Consider the following 16,064-nt stretch of genomic DNA (forward strand, 5'->3'; position numbering starts at 1 on the left):
CCACCTACCTCACAGGGTATCTGTTGTGGGGAGGGGAAGGGAAAGGAGTTTGTAAGCCGCTCTGAGACTCCTTCGGGTAGTGAAGGGTGGGGTATAAATCCAATCTCTTCTTCTTTGTCGTCTTTTTAAAATTTCTTTAGAACATTTCAGCCATAATTGTATTCTATTGTTTTTATATTTGTTGTAAACTACCCAGAGAGCTTTGGCTATGGTTGGTACAGAAATGAAATAAATTGTTGTTGTTGTGTTTGTTGTTGTAGTTGTAGTAGTTATTATTATTATTGTTATCATCATCATCATTATTTAACAACAACAACTTTTCGTATATTGGAGCACAGATTTTATGGCTAGAATGTAATAAACACAAAGCGTATAGCCAGATATTTACTCATCGTGTTCTGACCTGAACCACAATCCTTTTGGAAATGCCACGAATGCTGTGAAATCAAACACAATTCTTTAAAATATTTGGGAGGAGTGGAAATTTTCTGTTCTAATAATTGATGCCTCCTGGAATTCACTGGGGAATTCACATGGAATTCAGTGTCACAGGAGGTGGTGGCAGCTGCAAGCATGGAAGGCTTCAAGAGGGAATTAGATAAACATATGGAGCAGAGGTCCATCAGTGGCTATTAGCCACAAGGTATAGATAGGGGCTCTGGGGCAAGTGATGCTCTGTCTTCTTGGTGCTTGGGGGGGTCAACAGTGGGAGGGCTTCTAATGTCCTGGCGTCACTGGTGGACCTCACCTGGTATTTTTGGCCACTGTGTGACCCAGAGTGTTGGACTGGATGGGCGGCATGGTGGGCGGCACGGTGGGCATGACAGTAAACACCTGATTTATGTACTCCGTATGATGACGGGGGTGAGAGCGCCAAAATACTTATTTGTAGTTTCCTTTAGGTGAGGTCTAGATTTATTCTCTTTTAACACCTGAGAGGTCACTGAGAGCAGCTTACCTGATATTTTTTTTATGTAGAATGAGGGTTCCCACGGCACCGCCCATTGGCACTGTGATGCCCACTGAGATTTTTCGTTGTGCCCACCAAGTATTTTTAGAAAGTGGGTGGGGCATTCGCCCAGCAAACTTCTGATTGGCCATTGGAGATTTGATTGCCTGTGCAGGTTGGTTGGTTTTTTCAAACTTTGGCAGCAGCTGTCACCACAGCACAAGAATCTCGACTGTGTGATTAGAGGTAAGCTGCGGCGGCCATTTTGTGACTGGCTCTGCCTCTTGCGGTAGCCATTTTGTGGCTGCCCCCACCCCACTGTGTCAGGTTGGGAGCCTGTGATGTTTAACGAGCGTCCACTTACCCTCTCTACCTGTTGCTTTAGCTGGCTCACGCTAACTCAGCTTAGAGGGAACAACCTGCAGCTTCGGGCATTCCTCCTCTGTGCCTGCCATGACTTCAGAGTAGACATCTGTTGAAAGCCTCGGAAACACCTCTATGGTCAACAGGTTGTTCCTGGGCCGCTTGCGGGAAACGGTAAGGACCAACTCCTACCTGCTTGCCCCCGCCCAGCCAATCCCTTTGTCCCTTAGAGGCTTGCAGGCTTTCGAAGAAGTAGTGATGAAGAGTCCAATGTTCCCTCTACTGTGGAGTCTTGTGAGCAAAGATTCTATTTTTTGAGCTACCGGCATTAAAGTTGTGAGCCAGCGATTTGGCTGCTGCATCAATCAGTTTGCTCTGGAGCCCATCCCGCCTGAGCTGAGACAAAAAATGTGTGAGTCGCAGGCTAAAAAAACTGTGAACTCGCTCACACTAACTCATCTTAGAGGGAACACCATTCCCAAGTTACCCAAGTTATGTTGAAGTTTTATTCTAAGGTCGCCAGCTCTAGGCCAGAGGGCATGTTTTACCACGAAGAAAAGCACATTGTGTGCTCACTGAGACATGAGATGTTTTGTTTGTAGCGCCAAGATGGGGGTTTTTTTCTGCCCTAAACCACCAGCGAGGAAAAGGAAGCCATTTTGAAAACTCTGGCCAGTTTGGTGTAGTGGTGAAGTGCGCGGACTCTAATCTGGGAGAACCGGGTTTGATTCCCCACTCCTCCACTTGCACCTGCTAATATGACCTCGGGCAAGCCGTAGTTCTGTGTTAAATACGAGACTCAACACAGCTAGTGAACAGTGAATCAGCTTTATTAATGAAGTCAGAAGAAATCAGAACGAGACAGAAACATAGAGCAACAGGCTCTCTTTTAAACAGTCCAGGCTTAGGTAGCCACGCCCACAAGTCAGCTAACAACCAATCACTATTTACATATAACGTCCAATCAGAGTGCTTCCCTCCAGAACACTGCACAGCTCTGATCGGTCTATTTACAATCCTGTCTCAGAACTCAAGCTCATACAGATCTTAATACACAACACTCTGATAAGAGCTGTCCTTGAAAAAAAGAGCCGTTTCTGTCAAGAGCTCTCTCAGCCCCGCCTACCTCACAGGGTGTCTGTGGTGGGGAGGGGAAGGGAAAGGAGTTTGTAAGCCGCTCTGAGACACCTTTGGGCAGTGAAGGGCGGGGTATCAATCCAATCCTTCTTCTTCCTCATATCCTGCCATTCCTCTTCGATAAATGTGGCTCTTCCTCTGGCGGAAAGTGCCTTTCTCCAGCAGTTAGTTGCCAGCTCCATGTTGGGAAATTCCTGGAGATTTGGGGGCGGAGCCTGGGGACGGCAGGGTTTGGGGAGAGACGGGACCTCATCGGGGCATAATGCCGCAGAGTCCACCCTCCAAAGCAGCCATTTTCTCCAGGTGAACTGATCTCTGTTGCCTGGAGACCAGTTGAAATACCGGGAGATCTCCAGGCCCCACCTGGAGGCTGGCAACCCTGCCAATGACAGAAGGCCGAGTTTTCTCCCATGAATCTGGGTAACAATCCATCTCATGTGCCCATCGCTTATTTGAATCTCCACTGAATATTCACCAAAGTCCAGGTTGTGGGTTTTGTAGCAATAATACCCCTTGAAAAGTTATCCTTTATATATATTTGATTATAGATTTAGGCCTGGTTTACTTTATTGAGACAAGGTAGGGTTGCCAGCCTCCAGGTGGGGCCTGGAGATCTCCCGCTTTGACAACTGATCCCCAGCTGACAGAGATCAGCTCCGCTGGCGAAAATGGCTGCCTTGAAGGGTGGACTCTGTGGCACTGTACCCTGCTGAGGCCCCTCCCCTTCCCAAGCCCCGCCCTCTCCCGGATCCACCTCCAAAGACTCCAGGTATTTTCCAACCCAGACCTGGCAACCCTAAGACAATGTGTTGCAAGTACTATTGCAGAAGTAATAACTAAAGTGATTGAACTGCGGACCGGAAGGTCGGTAGTTCAGCAGTTCGAGACCCGAGTGCCGCGTGATGGAGTGAGCTCCCATCTCTGGCCCCAGCTCCTGCCAACCTAGCAGTTCGAAAGCATGAAACTGCAAGTAGATAAATAGGTACCACTTCGGTGGGAAGGGAACAGCGTTCTGTGCGCCTCGGTGTCTAGTCGTGCCGGCCACATGACCATGGAAATGTCTTTGGACAGCACTGGCTCTTTGGCTTGGAAACGGAGATGAGCACCGCCCCCTAGAGTCGGATTCGACTGGCTTTCGAGCAAGGGAACCTTAACCTTTAACTTTTACGAGAAGAGAGTGGTTGTACTAAAGGAAGTTGAAGTCGATTCCTCATCCGGAGACTCTCCGTCTGAGTTCTCTTCTTATTCATAATTTCCCGTGCATTTCCTTGGTCACGTTTTTAATCTCTTTGTCTCAGTTCCCTAATCTGCAAAACAGGAAGCACTTCCCCGTGGCGCAAGTGCGGGGGGTTATCCATCCATCTTCAAAGCGGTGGCTTTGAAGCAGAAGGAAACTGTGCCTGCTGACGGTTAACTGTGTGTTGCATTGTATCGAATCTCCTCCCAACAGCGCTTCCAGCAAGTAGGGCAGAGCCGAAGCCACTTTTATCTGATCCCTTTGCAATTGTGAATAACAATAGTAAAGGGAGTACGGTCCATAATCCTGGACGTGTTTGTGTTTTATCTTAGACAGGATTGTCTGGGACACGGCTATAGCAGTTCCGCCAGTGTTATACAAATAACAGTTGGCTCCCAAGGAATGCTCCCTCTAAGCTGTGGAGTCTTGTGAGCAAAAATTCTACTTTGTGAGCTACCAGCATGAAAGTTGTGAGCGAGGAATTGGCTACGGTGTAAATCAGTTTGCTCTGGAGCCCTCCTTCCTGAGCTAAGACAAAAATGTGTGAGCTGGAGGCTTAAAGAACGGTGAACTCGCACACAATAACTCATCTTAGAGGGAACGCCGCTCCCAAGTTCCGTTGAAGTTTTATTCTAAGGTCGCCAGCTCTAGATTGGGAAATAACTGGAGGTTTGGAGGGGTGGAGCTTGAGGAAGGGAGGGACCTCGACGGAGGCATAACGCCATAGAGTCCACCTTCCAAAGCAGCCATTTTTTCAAGGGAAACTTGATATCTGTTCTTTGGAAATCAGCTGCAATACCGAGAGATCTCCAGGCTCCATCTGGAGGTTGGCAACTCTGTCGTATTCCCAGTCAGCATTTCGGGATCAAGATTGTGTGAATCTTTTCAAATGTCCCCAGCCTGCAGAGGTGAGGTAGGCGGTGACCAGAGACGGGGCTTTTTTGGTTGTAGCACCTTGCCTTTGGAATGCCCTCGCCTTCCAGGTTCACCCGGCACCTGTCTTGCTGTAGTTTAGATGACGGGCCAAACATTTTGTTTTATTTTGGCTTTTCACTTAGCATTCCCCCTATTTTTTTAAAAAACCCTGTTTTTATGTGTTATGTGTAAAAGCTGTTTCTAGCCTGCGGGCTGTTTTATCAGTATTGATTTAGTATTAATTGAGAGCCAGTTTGGTGTAGTGGTTAAGTGTGCGGACTCTAATCTGGGAGAACCAGGTTTGATTCCCCACTCCTCCACTTGCACCTGGCTGGATGACCTTGGGCAAGCCGTACTTCTGATAAGAGCTGTCCTTGAAAAAGAGCAGTTTCTGTCAAGAGCTCTCTCAGCCCCGCCTGCCTCACAGGGTGTCTGTTGTGGGGAGGGGAAGGGAAAGGAGTTTGTAAGCCGCTCTGAGACACCTTTGGGTAGTGAAGGGTGGGGTATAAATCCAATCTCCTCCTCCTCCTCCTCCTCCTCTTCTTCTTCTTCTTCTTCTTCTTCTTCTTCTTCTTCTTCTTCTTCTTCTTCTTCTTCTTCTTTTCATGCAGTTTTAATGTCCCTGGTTTGTTTTTATGGCTTTATGACTGATGATTTTTGCGATACTGGTTTTCCTTTGTGAGCTGCATCAAGCAGGTCTCTGTAGTGGCAGTGTGCACATAAAGAAATAAATTTGGAAAATTGGAGTTTTTTTAAAAATAGAAATCAGTCTTAGACAAATGATTATCCTTGAGAACTTGGGGTGAGGAGAGGAGGAGGTATAGAAAGAGAGGAGAGACTATCCTCTTCCCATTAGGGTGGCAGCTAACTGATAAACTGTGTTCCCGCTAAGCTGAGTTAGTGTGAGTACACCCCCCCCCAAAGCAATAGTCAAAGCAATGGTATTCCCAGTAGTCATGCATGGCCGCAAGAGTTGGACTATAAGGAAGGCCGAGCGCCGAAGAATAGATTCTTTTGAACTATGGTGCTGGAGAAGACTCTTGAGAATCCCTTGGACTGCAAGGAGATCAAATCAGTCAATCCTAAAAGAAATCAACCCTGACTGTTCCCTGGAAGGCCAGATAATGAAACTGAAGCTCAAATACTTTGGCCACCAAATGAGAAGGGAGCACTCACTGGAGAAGACCCTGATGCTGGGAAAGATTGAAGGTCAAAGAAGACGGGGACGGCAAAGGATGAGATGGTTAGACAGTGTCATAGATGCAACGAACATGAAATTGAGCAAACTTCAGAGGACGGCGGAAGACCGGAAGGCCTGGCGGCATCTAGTCCATGGGGTCGCGAAGAGTCGGACACGACTGTGCGACTGAACAACAACAAAAGACGAGGGAGGGCTCTAGACTGCATGAAGCCTGAACTCTCCCTAGAAGGTAAAATGACTAAACTGAGGCTATCGTACTTTGGTCACGTGATGAAAAGACAAGACTCAAGGACGACACCGCCCTCCGTTTGCAAGCCCTGAGCAAGGCTGTTAAAGAGAGGACGATTTGAAGGGCCTTCGTTCATACGGTCTTCGTAGGTCAGAAGCAACTTGACGCAGGCGCGTAGCTACAGTGGGGCACCTCGGGGCTAGGCCCCCTGACTTTACTGACAAGGCCTCACGACTCCCCATCCAGCCCAGGGCCCCTGAGCGGCGGCAGGTGTGAGGCAGGAGTCGGTATTACTTTAATTCGAAGAAATTTAAACTTGACCCATACACACACACACACACACACAAACATGAAGATAAGTGTGTTGGGAATATTGTGAGGAGACAAGGAAGAGATACGTGTGTGTATGTGTGCGTACGTGCATGCTATGTTTGAGATACCGCTTCAAAACTTTGTCTCCTAGTTTTTAATACACACGTTATGAAGTCTCTCATTCTTTCCATTCCAGCCTCTTCAGTAACCAGAGTTCCCCCCCCCCATACTTGTTAAGAGGTTTTCCAGGCGCTCCGTTGTGCCTTCCTCCTCACAGCTCCCCGGGGGTGTGATTATCTTTGATTATCTCATGATAAAGAGTCTCCCTGTCATAATTTACATCTTAATTTATGTAATTCTGTCCTGTAATAGCGATGTCTCTTTAACGTCAATTAAAACGTTCTGGCATTCATTGAACAAGGCAGCAAAAGTCTTCCACTCTGCCGGCCCTTTTATTTTTTTAAGAGATGCCTCTGAACCAATTGTTACTTCTGTCCTTTTCTACCCTGGCTGCCTGGCATCGATCCAGTACCCATTGACGTCAGTGGGGAAAGCTTAGCTTAACTCCACCAAGGAAGGCTGGTAATAGCTGGAGCTTTAAAGCCGTACGGGCCTAGTAGCCTCGACTGGGATGGCCCGATCTCGTCGTATCCCAGAAGATAAACAGGGTTGGTACTTAGATGGGCGACCACCAGGGGAATGTCTGCAGGGGAAGGCAAAGGCAAGTCACCATGGTTCATCTTAGGATGTATTAACAGAAGCATTGTGTCCGGATCACGGGAGGTGGTCGTTCCGCTCTATTCTGCTATGGTCAGGCCTCACCTGGAGTACTGTGTCCAGTTTGGGGCACCACGTTTTAGAAAGGATGTTGACAAGCTTGAGCGTGTCCAGAAGAGGGCCACCAGGATGGCGAGAGGGTCGGAATCCAAGTCTTATGAGGAAAGGCTGAAAGAGTTGGGTCTGTTTAGCGCCGAAGAATAGATTCTTTTGAACTATGGTGTTGGAGAAGACTCTTGAGAGTCCCTTGGACTGCAAGAAGATCAAATCAGTCAATCCTAAAAGAAATCGACTCTGACTGTTCCCTGGAAGGCCAGATAATGAAGCTGAAGCTCAAAGACTTTGGCCACACAATGAGAAGGGAGCACTCACTGGAGAAGACCCTGATGCTGGGAAAGATTGACGGTCAAAGAAGACGGGGACGGCAAAGGATGAGATGGTTAGACAGTGTCATAGATGCAATGAACATGAAATTGAGCAAACTTCAGAGGACGGCGGAAGACCGGAAGGCCTGGCGGCATCTGGTCCATGGGGTCGCGAAGAGTTGGACTCGACTGTGCGACTGAACAACAAAAAAATGTTTAGCCTGGGAAAGAGAAGGCTTAGAGGGGACATGATTGTGGTCTTCAAGTATTCCAAGGGCTGTCATGTAGAAGATGGAACAGATCTATTCTCTCTTGCTCTGGATTGCAAGACTCGATCTAATGGGGAAATGACAAGGGAGTCATTACCGGCTAAATATCAGGAGAAACTTCCTAACTGTAAGAGTGGTTGAGCAGTGGAACAGTCTGCCTCGGGAGGTGGTGGATGCTCCTTCGCTGGACGTTTTCAAGCGGAGGCTGGACGGCCATCTTTCGGGTATGTTGTAGGTGTGTAGGGCTACCTTTCGGCTCTGCTCCTGCAGAGTACAAGGAGTTGGACTAGATGACCTGCAAGGTCCATTCCAACTCTAACATTCTATGATTCTATGATCTCTTGCCTTGACCTAAGATAGCCCAGGCTAGCCCAATCTCTTCAGGTCTCGGAAGCTAAGCAGGGTCAGTCAGCCCTGCTTCATATTTAGGTGGGAGACCACTAAGGAATTCCAGGGTTGCAACGCAGAGGCAGGTGACGGCAAACCACCTCTGGTAATCTCTGTTGGGGGAAACAGTCAAAAATACTTAGAGTTTGCAATGGATCTTTGCTTCACTGGAGAGGAGACATTTCTTTCTTTGAAAAAAAGCTTTATTTCTAAGGGTAAAAGGTACACAGGAAACCTACAAACAAAAGAACTATCTAGAACTACATTGTTACATGCTTACAGCTACAGACACATGGTCACACAACAACAGAGAATCCTCCTTCATCTTGACCCCTAGAAGGAAATCACCTGAATCCATTAACCAATCAACAGCATTTACTTTTGCAGGCTACTCTTGCATTGGCTGCCTGCCAGGTTTCCTTCCAGGTCAGTCTAAACCATGGTACAGAAGGTAAACCAGTTAACCCTATAATGGCTGGAATCTGGACCTTGCAACTCATACATTTCCAACAATGTCTTGCCTTGAAAACCCTTCGGGATCGCCATAAGTTGGCTGCGACTTGACGGTGCTCTCCTCCACAGCCCACCATGAGTGCTGTACTTCTTATATAGTAAACCCGTTGCTCTGTATTTCTCTAGGAAGACATAGCCGTTCCCTCATTCACAACATTGATTTTATGGTGGCCCCTATCCCAAAGGACTATATCTTAAAGTTTCTTTGACTGGGATGTCACAGTGGCTACAGTGGCCCCAGTCACACGGGCCAGATAACGCAGGGGGGAGGTGTGGCTGTTCGCCCCGGAGCAAAGAAAAGTGCAGTAGCCTGATCACACAGTCCTCCGAGTCTTCACGCTTAGGCTGTTAGCTGGTGATCACACGGCGATGCTGGAGCGTGTTGGGTCTGCGATCAGGGAGAAAAGCAGGAGATGCCGTGGAGTGAGCCACCCACATGCTTTCCATGTTTATCCACATGTCTGTCATGGCTTTAAATCCCACAATCGGCGTCAGTGGTGGAAAGTGCCATCAAGTCTGAATTCCAGGTAACGTCAGGGGAAGGCTTCGACCTCTATGCCCTGTTGTTGGCTGTCCAGAGGAGCTGTGTGAGATAGGATGCTGGACTGGATAGACCCCTGGTCTGATCGAGCAGGGCTCTTCTGATGTTCTGATGAAGGCTCAGCCTTTGTGCCCTGTTGTTGGCCCTCCAGAGGAACTGGTTGGCCACTGTGTGAGACAGGATGCTGGACTGGATGGACCACTGGTCTGATCCAGCAGGGCTCTTCTGAAGTTCTGATGAAGGCCTCAGCATCAGTGCCCTGTTGTTGGCCATCCAATGGAATTGGCTGGCCACTGCGTGCGACAGGATGCTGGACTCAATGGACCACTGGCCTGATCCATCAGTGCTCTTCTCGTGTTCTAACGAAGGCCTCGGCCTCTCTGCCCTGTTGTTGTCCCTCCAGAGGAACTGGTTGGCCAATGTGTGAGACGGGATGCTGGACTAGATGGACTATTGGTCTGATCCAGCAGGGCTCCTCTTAAGTCTCAGCCTCCTCATGGTGATCCTGTACCGTGTTCAAGGCAAGAGACATTCAGAGGTGGTTTGCCATTGCCTGCCTCTATGGAGCGGCCTTGGACTTCCCTGGTGGTCTCCCATTTAAGTGCTAACCAGGGCTGCCCCTGCTTATCTTTTGGGATCTGATGAAATTGGGCTATTTTGGGCCATGCAGGTCTGGGTAGATCAGTCATCAGTGCCCAGTAATTGAATATGTTTGTATACACGGAACATGTAGAATAATATTAGGGAAGTGTTACCCGTCTGTACAGAAAATCAGGCTTGTGATCTCCATACAATCATGATTGTACCTTTAAAATAATTAGGTGCTGCCAAGTTGCAGCCAAATCACGGCGACCCCTCATTGGGTTTTCAAGGCAAGACATGGTTGCCAAAGGGACTACACTAAAAGCCGATCCTTCTTGTAGTTAGGGCAACTGCACAGGTTGCAAATTTCACACACTGTAGCCAGAATCTATTTTCGGAGTGTTGTTTGCTCTTCTGACATGTATTTTTGGTTTGAAAAAATTCGGTCCGATTTGCATACCCACGCTGCATTGCAGGCAGACAAGTCCCATAAGGCTCTGTGCCCGCCCTTGGCCTTGTTTGCCTGCGCTGTGACCATCGGACCCCTGCTCAATTTCCCCTGACTTTTGCTGACAGTAGCTGTCCTATCTCAAGGCCAAACTCACACCAGCAACAGAAAAGAGCTATGGCTTAATGACAGAGTTTCTGCCTAGTATATGGGAGGTTCCAGGTTCAATTCCCCCAGGTGCCCATAACTAATGAGTGTTCAGTCTTTGTCTCCTTCTGTGCTGATTTTTGGTATCCTTTTAACCTATTTCTATTTTTTTTTTTTACCATATTGCCAGGAGTCCTAGGAGAGGACTCCCTGTCCCCCAAGGGGCAACTCGAATGATAAAAGGGTTGGAACACTTTCCCTATGAGGAAAGGTTAAGGCGCTTAGGGCTCTTTAGCTTGGAGAAACGACGACTGAGGGGTGACATGATTGAGGTTTATAAGATTATGCATGGGAAAGAGCAGGTAGAGAAAGAGGTACTTTTCTCCCTTTCTTACAATACAAGAACTCGTGGGCACTCCATGAAATTGCTGAGCGGTTGGGTTAGAACGGATAAAAGGAAGTACTTCTTCACCAAAGAGTGATTAACACTTGGAATTCACTGCCACAGGAAGTGGTGGTGGCGGCTACAAGCATGGACGGCTTCAAAAGGGAATTAGATAAGCATATGGAGCAGAGGTCCATCAGTGGCTATTAGCCACAAGGTATAGATAGGGACTCTGGGGCAAGTGATGCTCTGTCATCTTGGTGCTTGGGGGGGGTCAACAGTGGGAGGGCTTCTAATGTCCTGGCCCCACTGGTGGACCTCCTGATGGCACCTGGTATTTCTGGCCACTGTGTGATACAGAGTGTTGGACTGGATGGGCCTTTGGCCTGATCCAACACTGGCATCTCTTATGTTCTTAAATTCTGACTCTTTGGCTAGGATGAGAAGGTCCTGGAGTTTATGACCAGCGTGGACCAGCAAAAAGAGCAGAGAAATGGGAAAAGGGAGTGCAGTGGCCCTTGGCGCCTGAGGGCCATCACCCGTGAAGAGGGGCCCCTGCCCCCCATTAACTTCATAGCCATGGTGACTTGCTGTAACAGTTGCCTTCCTCTGCATAACAACCCTAGACTTCCTCGGGGGTCTCCATTTCAAGTACTAACTGTGGCCAACCCTCCTTAGCTTCCGAGATCAGGCTGGCCTGGGCCCGCCATCGTGTGAAAGTCTGTTTATTTCCATAAGTCCTGCCCTAGAACATGACGCACCTCTCACTCTTAATGTGTCCCCCATTATTCTTTCTTTGCAGAATGGAAGCTGTATGTTTACCGGGCTGAAAACTCCCAAAAGGCGTGAGCTATTGATTTCTAATGCAACCTTTGTGAACTTTGACATTCTCAACTGCACCGCAATCGCCCCCTGTTCTGGCTGTCAGCGGGGTCAGGGTATGTTAGGCTTTCGATACTGAAGCAAAATACAGTGTGTGTGTGTGTGGGGGGGCTGCCCTTCTGATTTGATTTTTCTTCCCATGTGTGATGCTTTTCTTTAGAATCTGATGATAATATTTAAAAAAAAACAAAACCTGAGGCAAAACTCCCTCCTACTTACAAATTAACATTCGAAGCCAGATTGCTAATGCGACTGCATGAAAACCAGCTGGATTTATGGGTAGAGGCAGAGAGTAGGAGTGGGTGTGGGTGGGGAATTGATAGGAAGAGGGCAGAATGTGGTAGACCTCCTCAGTAATTCTTCAGAGCCCTACCCAAGACCCTCTTTGATATTTTTTAATGCCTAGAGAGGCATTTTCAATATTTTTTCCCCCTCACTGTAATGATATCAGGCTAGACTGGGTTGTCCAGGCCAGGATTCATACGTCTCTAGGAATCGCCACAAACCCCCCCCCCCCACACACCTTTATGGTAAAACCATAGAGTGCCTTTCTCTGTGGTAAAACCATAGAGTAACAGTATTTCCCCTCTTCCTGTCATGAGCACTGGGGGTTAACCTGCAAGAGACTAGTTTTCTCAGGGTATACTTTGTTTCTTTTCAGGTGGATTTACTGTGAGAGCAGAACAGGTACTCCTCTTAAATGCACCAAACTGGATATCGTTCCCGTCCCCTCATTCGGCCATTCTTGAAGATCTAGACGGATCCATCACGGGACAGGAGGGGAGTTGCCTCCTTCCCTCCATGGATATACTTCCAACTTCCTGTAGGGCCAGCGTCAACACCACTCAAACCACCAGGGGCAGCATTTGCGCTGGAAGTTACATTTTTCACCGCATGTCCATTGGCCTGTGAGTATTCCATTATAACTTTTTTGAGGAAAGGTACGTGCTCATCATAAAGGTTTGGGGGTAGGGTTGCCAGAGCCAAGTTGAGGAAGTCCTGGAGATTTGGGGGTGGAGCCTGTGGAGGACAGGGACCTCAGTGAGGTACAATGCCATAGAATCCATCCTCCAACATTTTCTCCAGGGGAACTGATCTCTGTAGTCTGGTGACGTCCTGTAACTCCAGTGGATCCCCAGGTCCCACCTGGAGGTTGGCATCCCCATTGAACGAAGCAGTAGGTTTCAGTGTCGAACTACACTTGTGTTAACAGCCACCATTCTGAGTCAGTTCTTTAAATTGTGGGTTTTATTTTTCCAGAGATAGATAATTATACGAGATTGTTGCGCAAACATACCAAATGGGAAACACTTAGCGCTAGAGAGAGTGTTTGTCTTAACGCAGGAGAGATATGGACCCTTAGGACAAGTAAGCTAATGGTAAACATAAACAGGAGGCTTAATATTTATTCCTCTCGGAGCTGTTGATTGGTTTAGCAAATCCTTTGTGGGCCATCCGCGCTCGACAGTGTTGTGCTCCACAGTCGAGCTAAATTACGTAACGACGTACAGAACCGCCGCCGTCGATGTCTCACTCCGGCGACGGAGTTCCACCGACCAGTCGTGTCACATTTCTGAAGTGTTTCGCTTCTTCGTCGAGACTTGACGTGTGACGACCCAGCGTCGCTCGACAACCATCCGGGTCCGTGTTTTTAATTTCCATTGGCGTCTGACGGTTGGAGGCGCAGGTTGGGTTGTGCGTTATGGCTTTTGCCTCCTCCTGGCTTCTTCTGCATAAAGGCGAGAGCAGATCCTAGAGAGACTCCCTCCTCCCTCGGTAATGAAAGTGCTCTTGTGCTAATGATCCATGCAGGCTCCCCCCGGCTCCTCCGAATTACAAATACTCATGCCCTCCTCTGCTCCATTAACATTAAGGAGAGGTAGATTGGTGGCTATTTAGGGCACAGTGAAAATTACTGGCTATTTAGGGCAAATTAAAATGGTGCTAATTGTGGATGCAGGAGTGCTCAATTATGCCGGCGATATAGTAGTTCTATTTTGGTGCCAGCTTGACGGGGCATAAAAGCAGAGCCATTGTTTGGGAAAGGAAGCATGGTGGCTCCCTTGGAAACCTTCTCTGGCGGGAAGGCAGGAGAGGAGAGGTTTGCTACGATTCAACGAAAATTCAGTTCGGGACGAAGCGTGTGCTTTTCAGAGGGAGGACGGCGTGTGGCACCCCTGCCTTCTCAAGCTTTTAGCAACGTTTTGCTCTCGCAGGGCATTGGACGGCGATTTAGTCATTACCGTATTCCCACTTTTATGTTTCGCAGCGCATGCTGCTGGAGTTGGAAGGATCATATTGCACAGGGGGGTTAGGTTTGTCCAACGTCAGGTGTAGAGCACCCATATCATAAAAATATAGACAATGGTTTACGGTGTAGAGCACCCTGTCTAATCTAGTCCATATCATAAAAATATAGACAATGGTTTAGACAATGTTGGGTCCAGGACAAGCGTCTCCAACATGGTGCCCATGGGTGTCATGGTGCCTACCAACACCTTTCCGCCGTGTGTTTTTAAAAGTGGGCATGGCCAGGTGGGGCTTTTGGCTGGGGAGATTTTTTAAAAACATTGTTTTGGCAGACCGGCACAAGAATCTTCATTGTGTGGCTGAAAGCATGCTATGGCAGCCATTTTGTGGTCGGCTACATCTCCTTCAGCAGCCATTTTGTGTCTGCGCCCCCCACAGTGTGTCAGAATTCCGCTGGCGCCTGCCAGCTCAGGATGGTTGGGGACCTTTAGTCTAGGATAAAGGACATCTAGCAGATCTGTGGTAGAATTTGAATGACGGCCTGTGTCTCTTGTAGGCACGGCTATAGGGTGACCGATTACCTTAATAGTTCACCAGAAAGATTTCTGCTGCATGATCGCTCAAGTAGTAGTAGAAGAAGAGATTGGATTTATACCCCCGCCCTTCACTACCCCAAGGTCATGGTCACACGGTCATTTTGATCGGGTTTCACAACTGTTCCCTATCGCATTTAAGAGGGCTGTTCAGACAGCCGATTCTGTCTCCCGTATTGAAGTGGACTCACCCCCGCAATCCTCCCGGTTTTCTAGCGCATTTTCCCACACTGGGGAAATCGAGTACTTTCCTACTACTTGCGCTGTAAATCCACAATTTCTCCTATCTGGACAGCCATCTCTCGCTATGAATACGATTAGGTCATCTGTACATCCTTCTTCCAGTAGCTTTTCCCCCCACCGACTTTCACCATTGTGTGCATGGCCAATCCTGCGCTGAATATATTAAATGCATAAACGCTCAAGCACACATAGACCAGCACTCAGTTGCACATCGGTAGTTCATTTTGTTCCAGGATCCCAACCTGGAGCTGGAAACCCTACCCCCACCCCCCTGCTGGTAGCTAGGGGGGACCCGGAGACCCTAACTCGACCCCTTAGCCAGGGTCTGCTGAAGACCGTGAATGCAGAGGCAGCTCAGAAATATAGTGAGCATTCTAGAGTCAGGGATAAAACCACAAGGGGGTAACAGGTAATGCCGGAGTTTCGCTTACAGAATCCTGCACAGTGCAGTTTCGGAATTCTTTACCACCACCACCACCTCAGTTCCTCACAGACTGCCAACTGGTTAGTATAGCGGATGGTAAATTGGTAGGTTCCAGTCCAACCACAAAAGCAGGAAAACTACTGGGTTTCCAAACACTTGGGGCACTCCCAGCTATTCGGGGGGGGGGGGAATATTTGCAAATTAACCAAAAGACAACAAAATAATACAGCCTCTTGAGAACGGAGTATGCCGAGCAGCATAAAATGTTGAGAACAGGGTGTGGTCAGCTCCCCCTCCCGGCTCTGCTCAAGCCCCCCCCCGGTGAGGTCGTGGATGCCCCCATGATATCTCATGGGCCTCCAACTCATCATATCGGCTTGTCACTTGCTGATCAGTTGATTCGTTCTCTTTCCCAAGCATGACCCAAAATAGTTTATTTAAAGCCTTCAGGGGGGGGAAATAGAAACCCGCTAGACAAACGGAGCTGTGGAAAAAAATTATGGCTTCTCAATGGAAGCATCAGTCATTATGAAATTATAACCTTACGTAACTGCAGGTTGCAGGCCCAAGCAAAGTGCCATGTTTATCAGGAAGTCTGCTCAGATTGGTACCCGAGAGGGGAAGCTATCTATAAAAGATGGGAATAGTTTGTGGAAGAGAGGACTGTGGGGAAAGTGGGCTTGCCTGGACTGGTTGGTCAAGTGCCCCCAAGTTGTGTAATGGAAACAGTTGTGCTCAAACAGCATAGGGAAGAGGGGGCCAGATTGGTGTGGTGGTGAAGTGCACGGACTCTACTCTGGTAGAACCCGGGTTTGATTCCCCCCTCCTCCCCTTGCACCTGCTGGCTAACCTGGGGCAAGCCATAGTTCTGTCAGAGCTGTTCTTGAAAAAGAGCAGTTTCTGTCAAGAGCTCTC

General features: G+C 48.3%; 1 protein-coding gene across 1 annotated transcript in view; it reads left to right on the forward strand.

Annotated features, from left to right (window-relative positions):
* The window catches only part of LOC107120661 (fibrocystin-like), a 212,548-nt gene that overhangs the window by 27,503 nt on the left and 168,981 nt on the right, over nucleotides 1-16,064 (forward strand). The window contains 5 exon segments of the mRNA XM_015423420.1: nucleotides 1,335-1,422; nucleotides 1,424-1,486; nucleotides 11,196-11,339; nucleotides 11,560-11,695; nucleotides 12,301-12,547. Coding sequence (XP_015278906.1) covers nucleotides 1,335-1,422; nucleotides 1,424-1,486; nucleotides 11,196-11,339; nucleotides 11,560-11,695; nucleotides 12,301-12,547 — 678 coding nt within the window.

The sequence above is a fragment of the Gekko japonicus genome, unplaced genomic scaffold (assembly GCF_001447785.1).
Source record: "Gekko japonicus isolate JY-2015 unplaced genomic scaffold, Gekko_japonicus_V1.1 scaffold1988, whole genome shotgun sequence".
Classification (NCBI taxonomy): Eukaryota; Metazoa; Chordata; class Lepidosauria; order Squamata; family Gekkonidae; genus Gekko; species Gekko japonicus.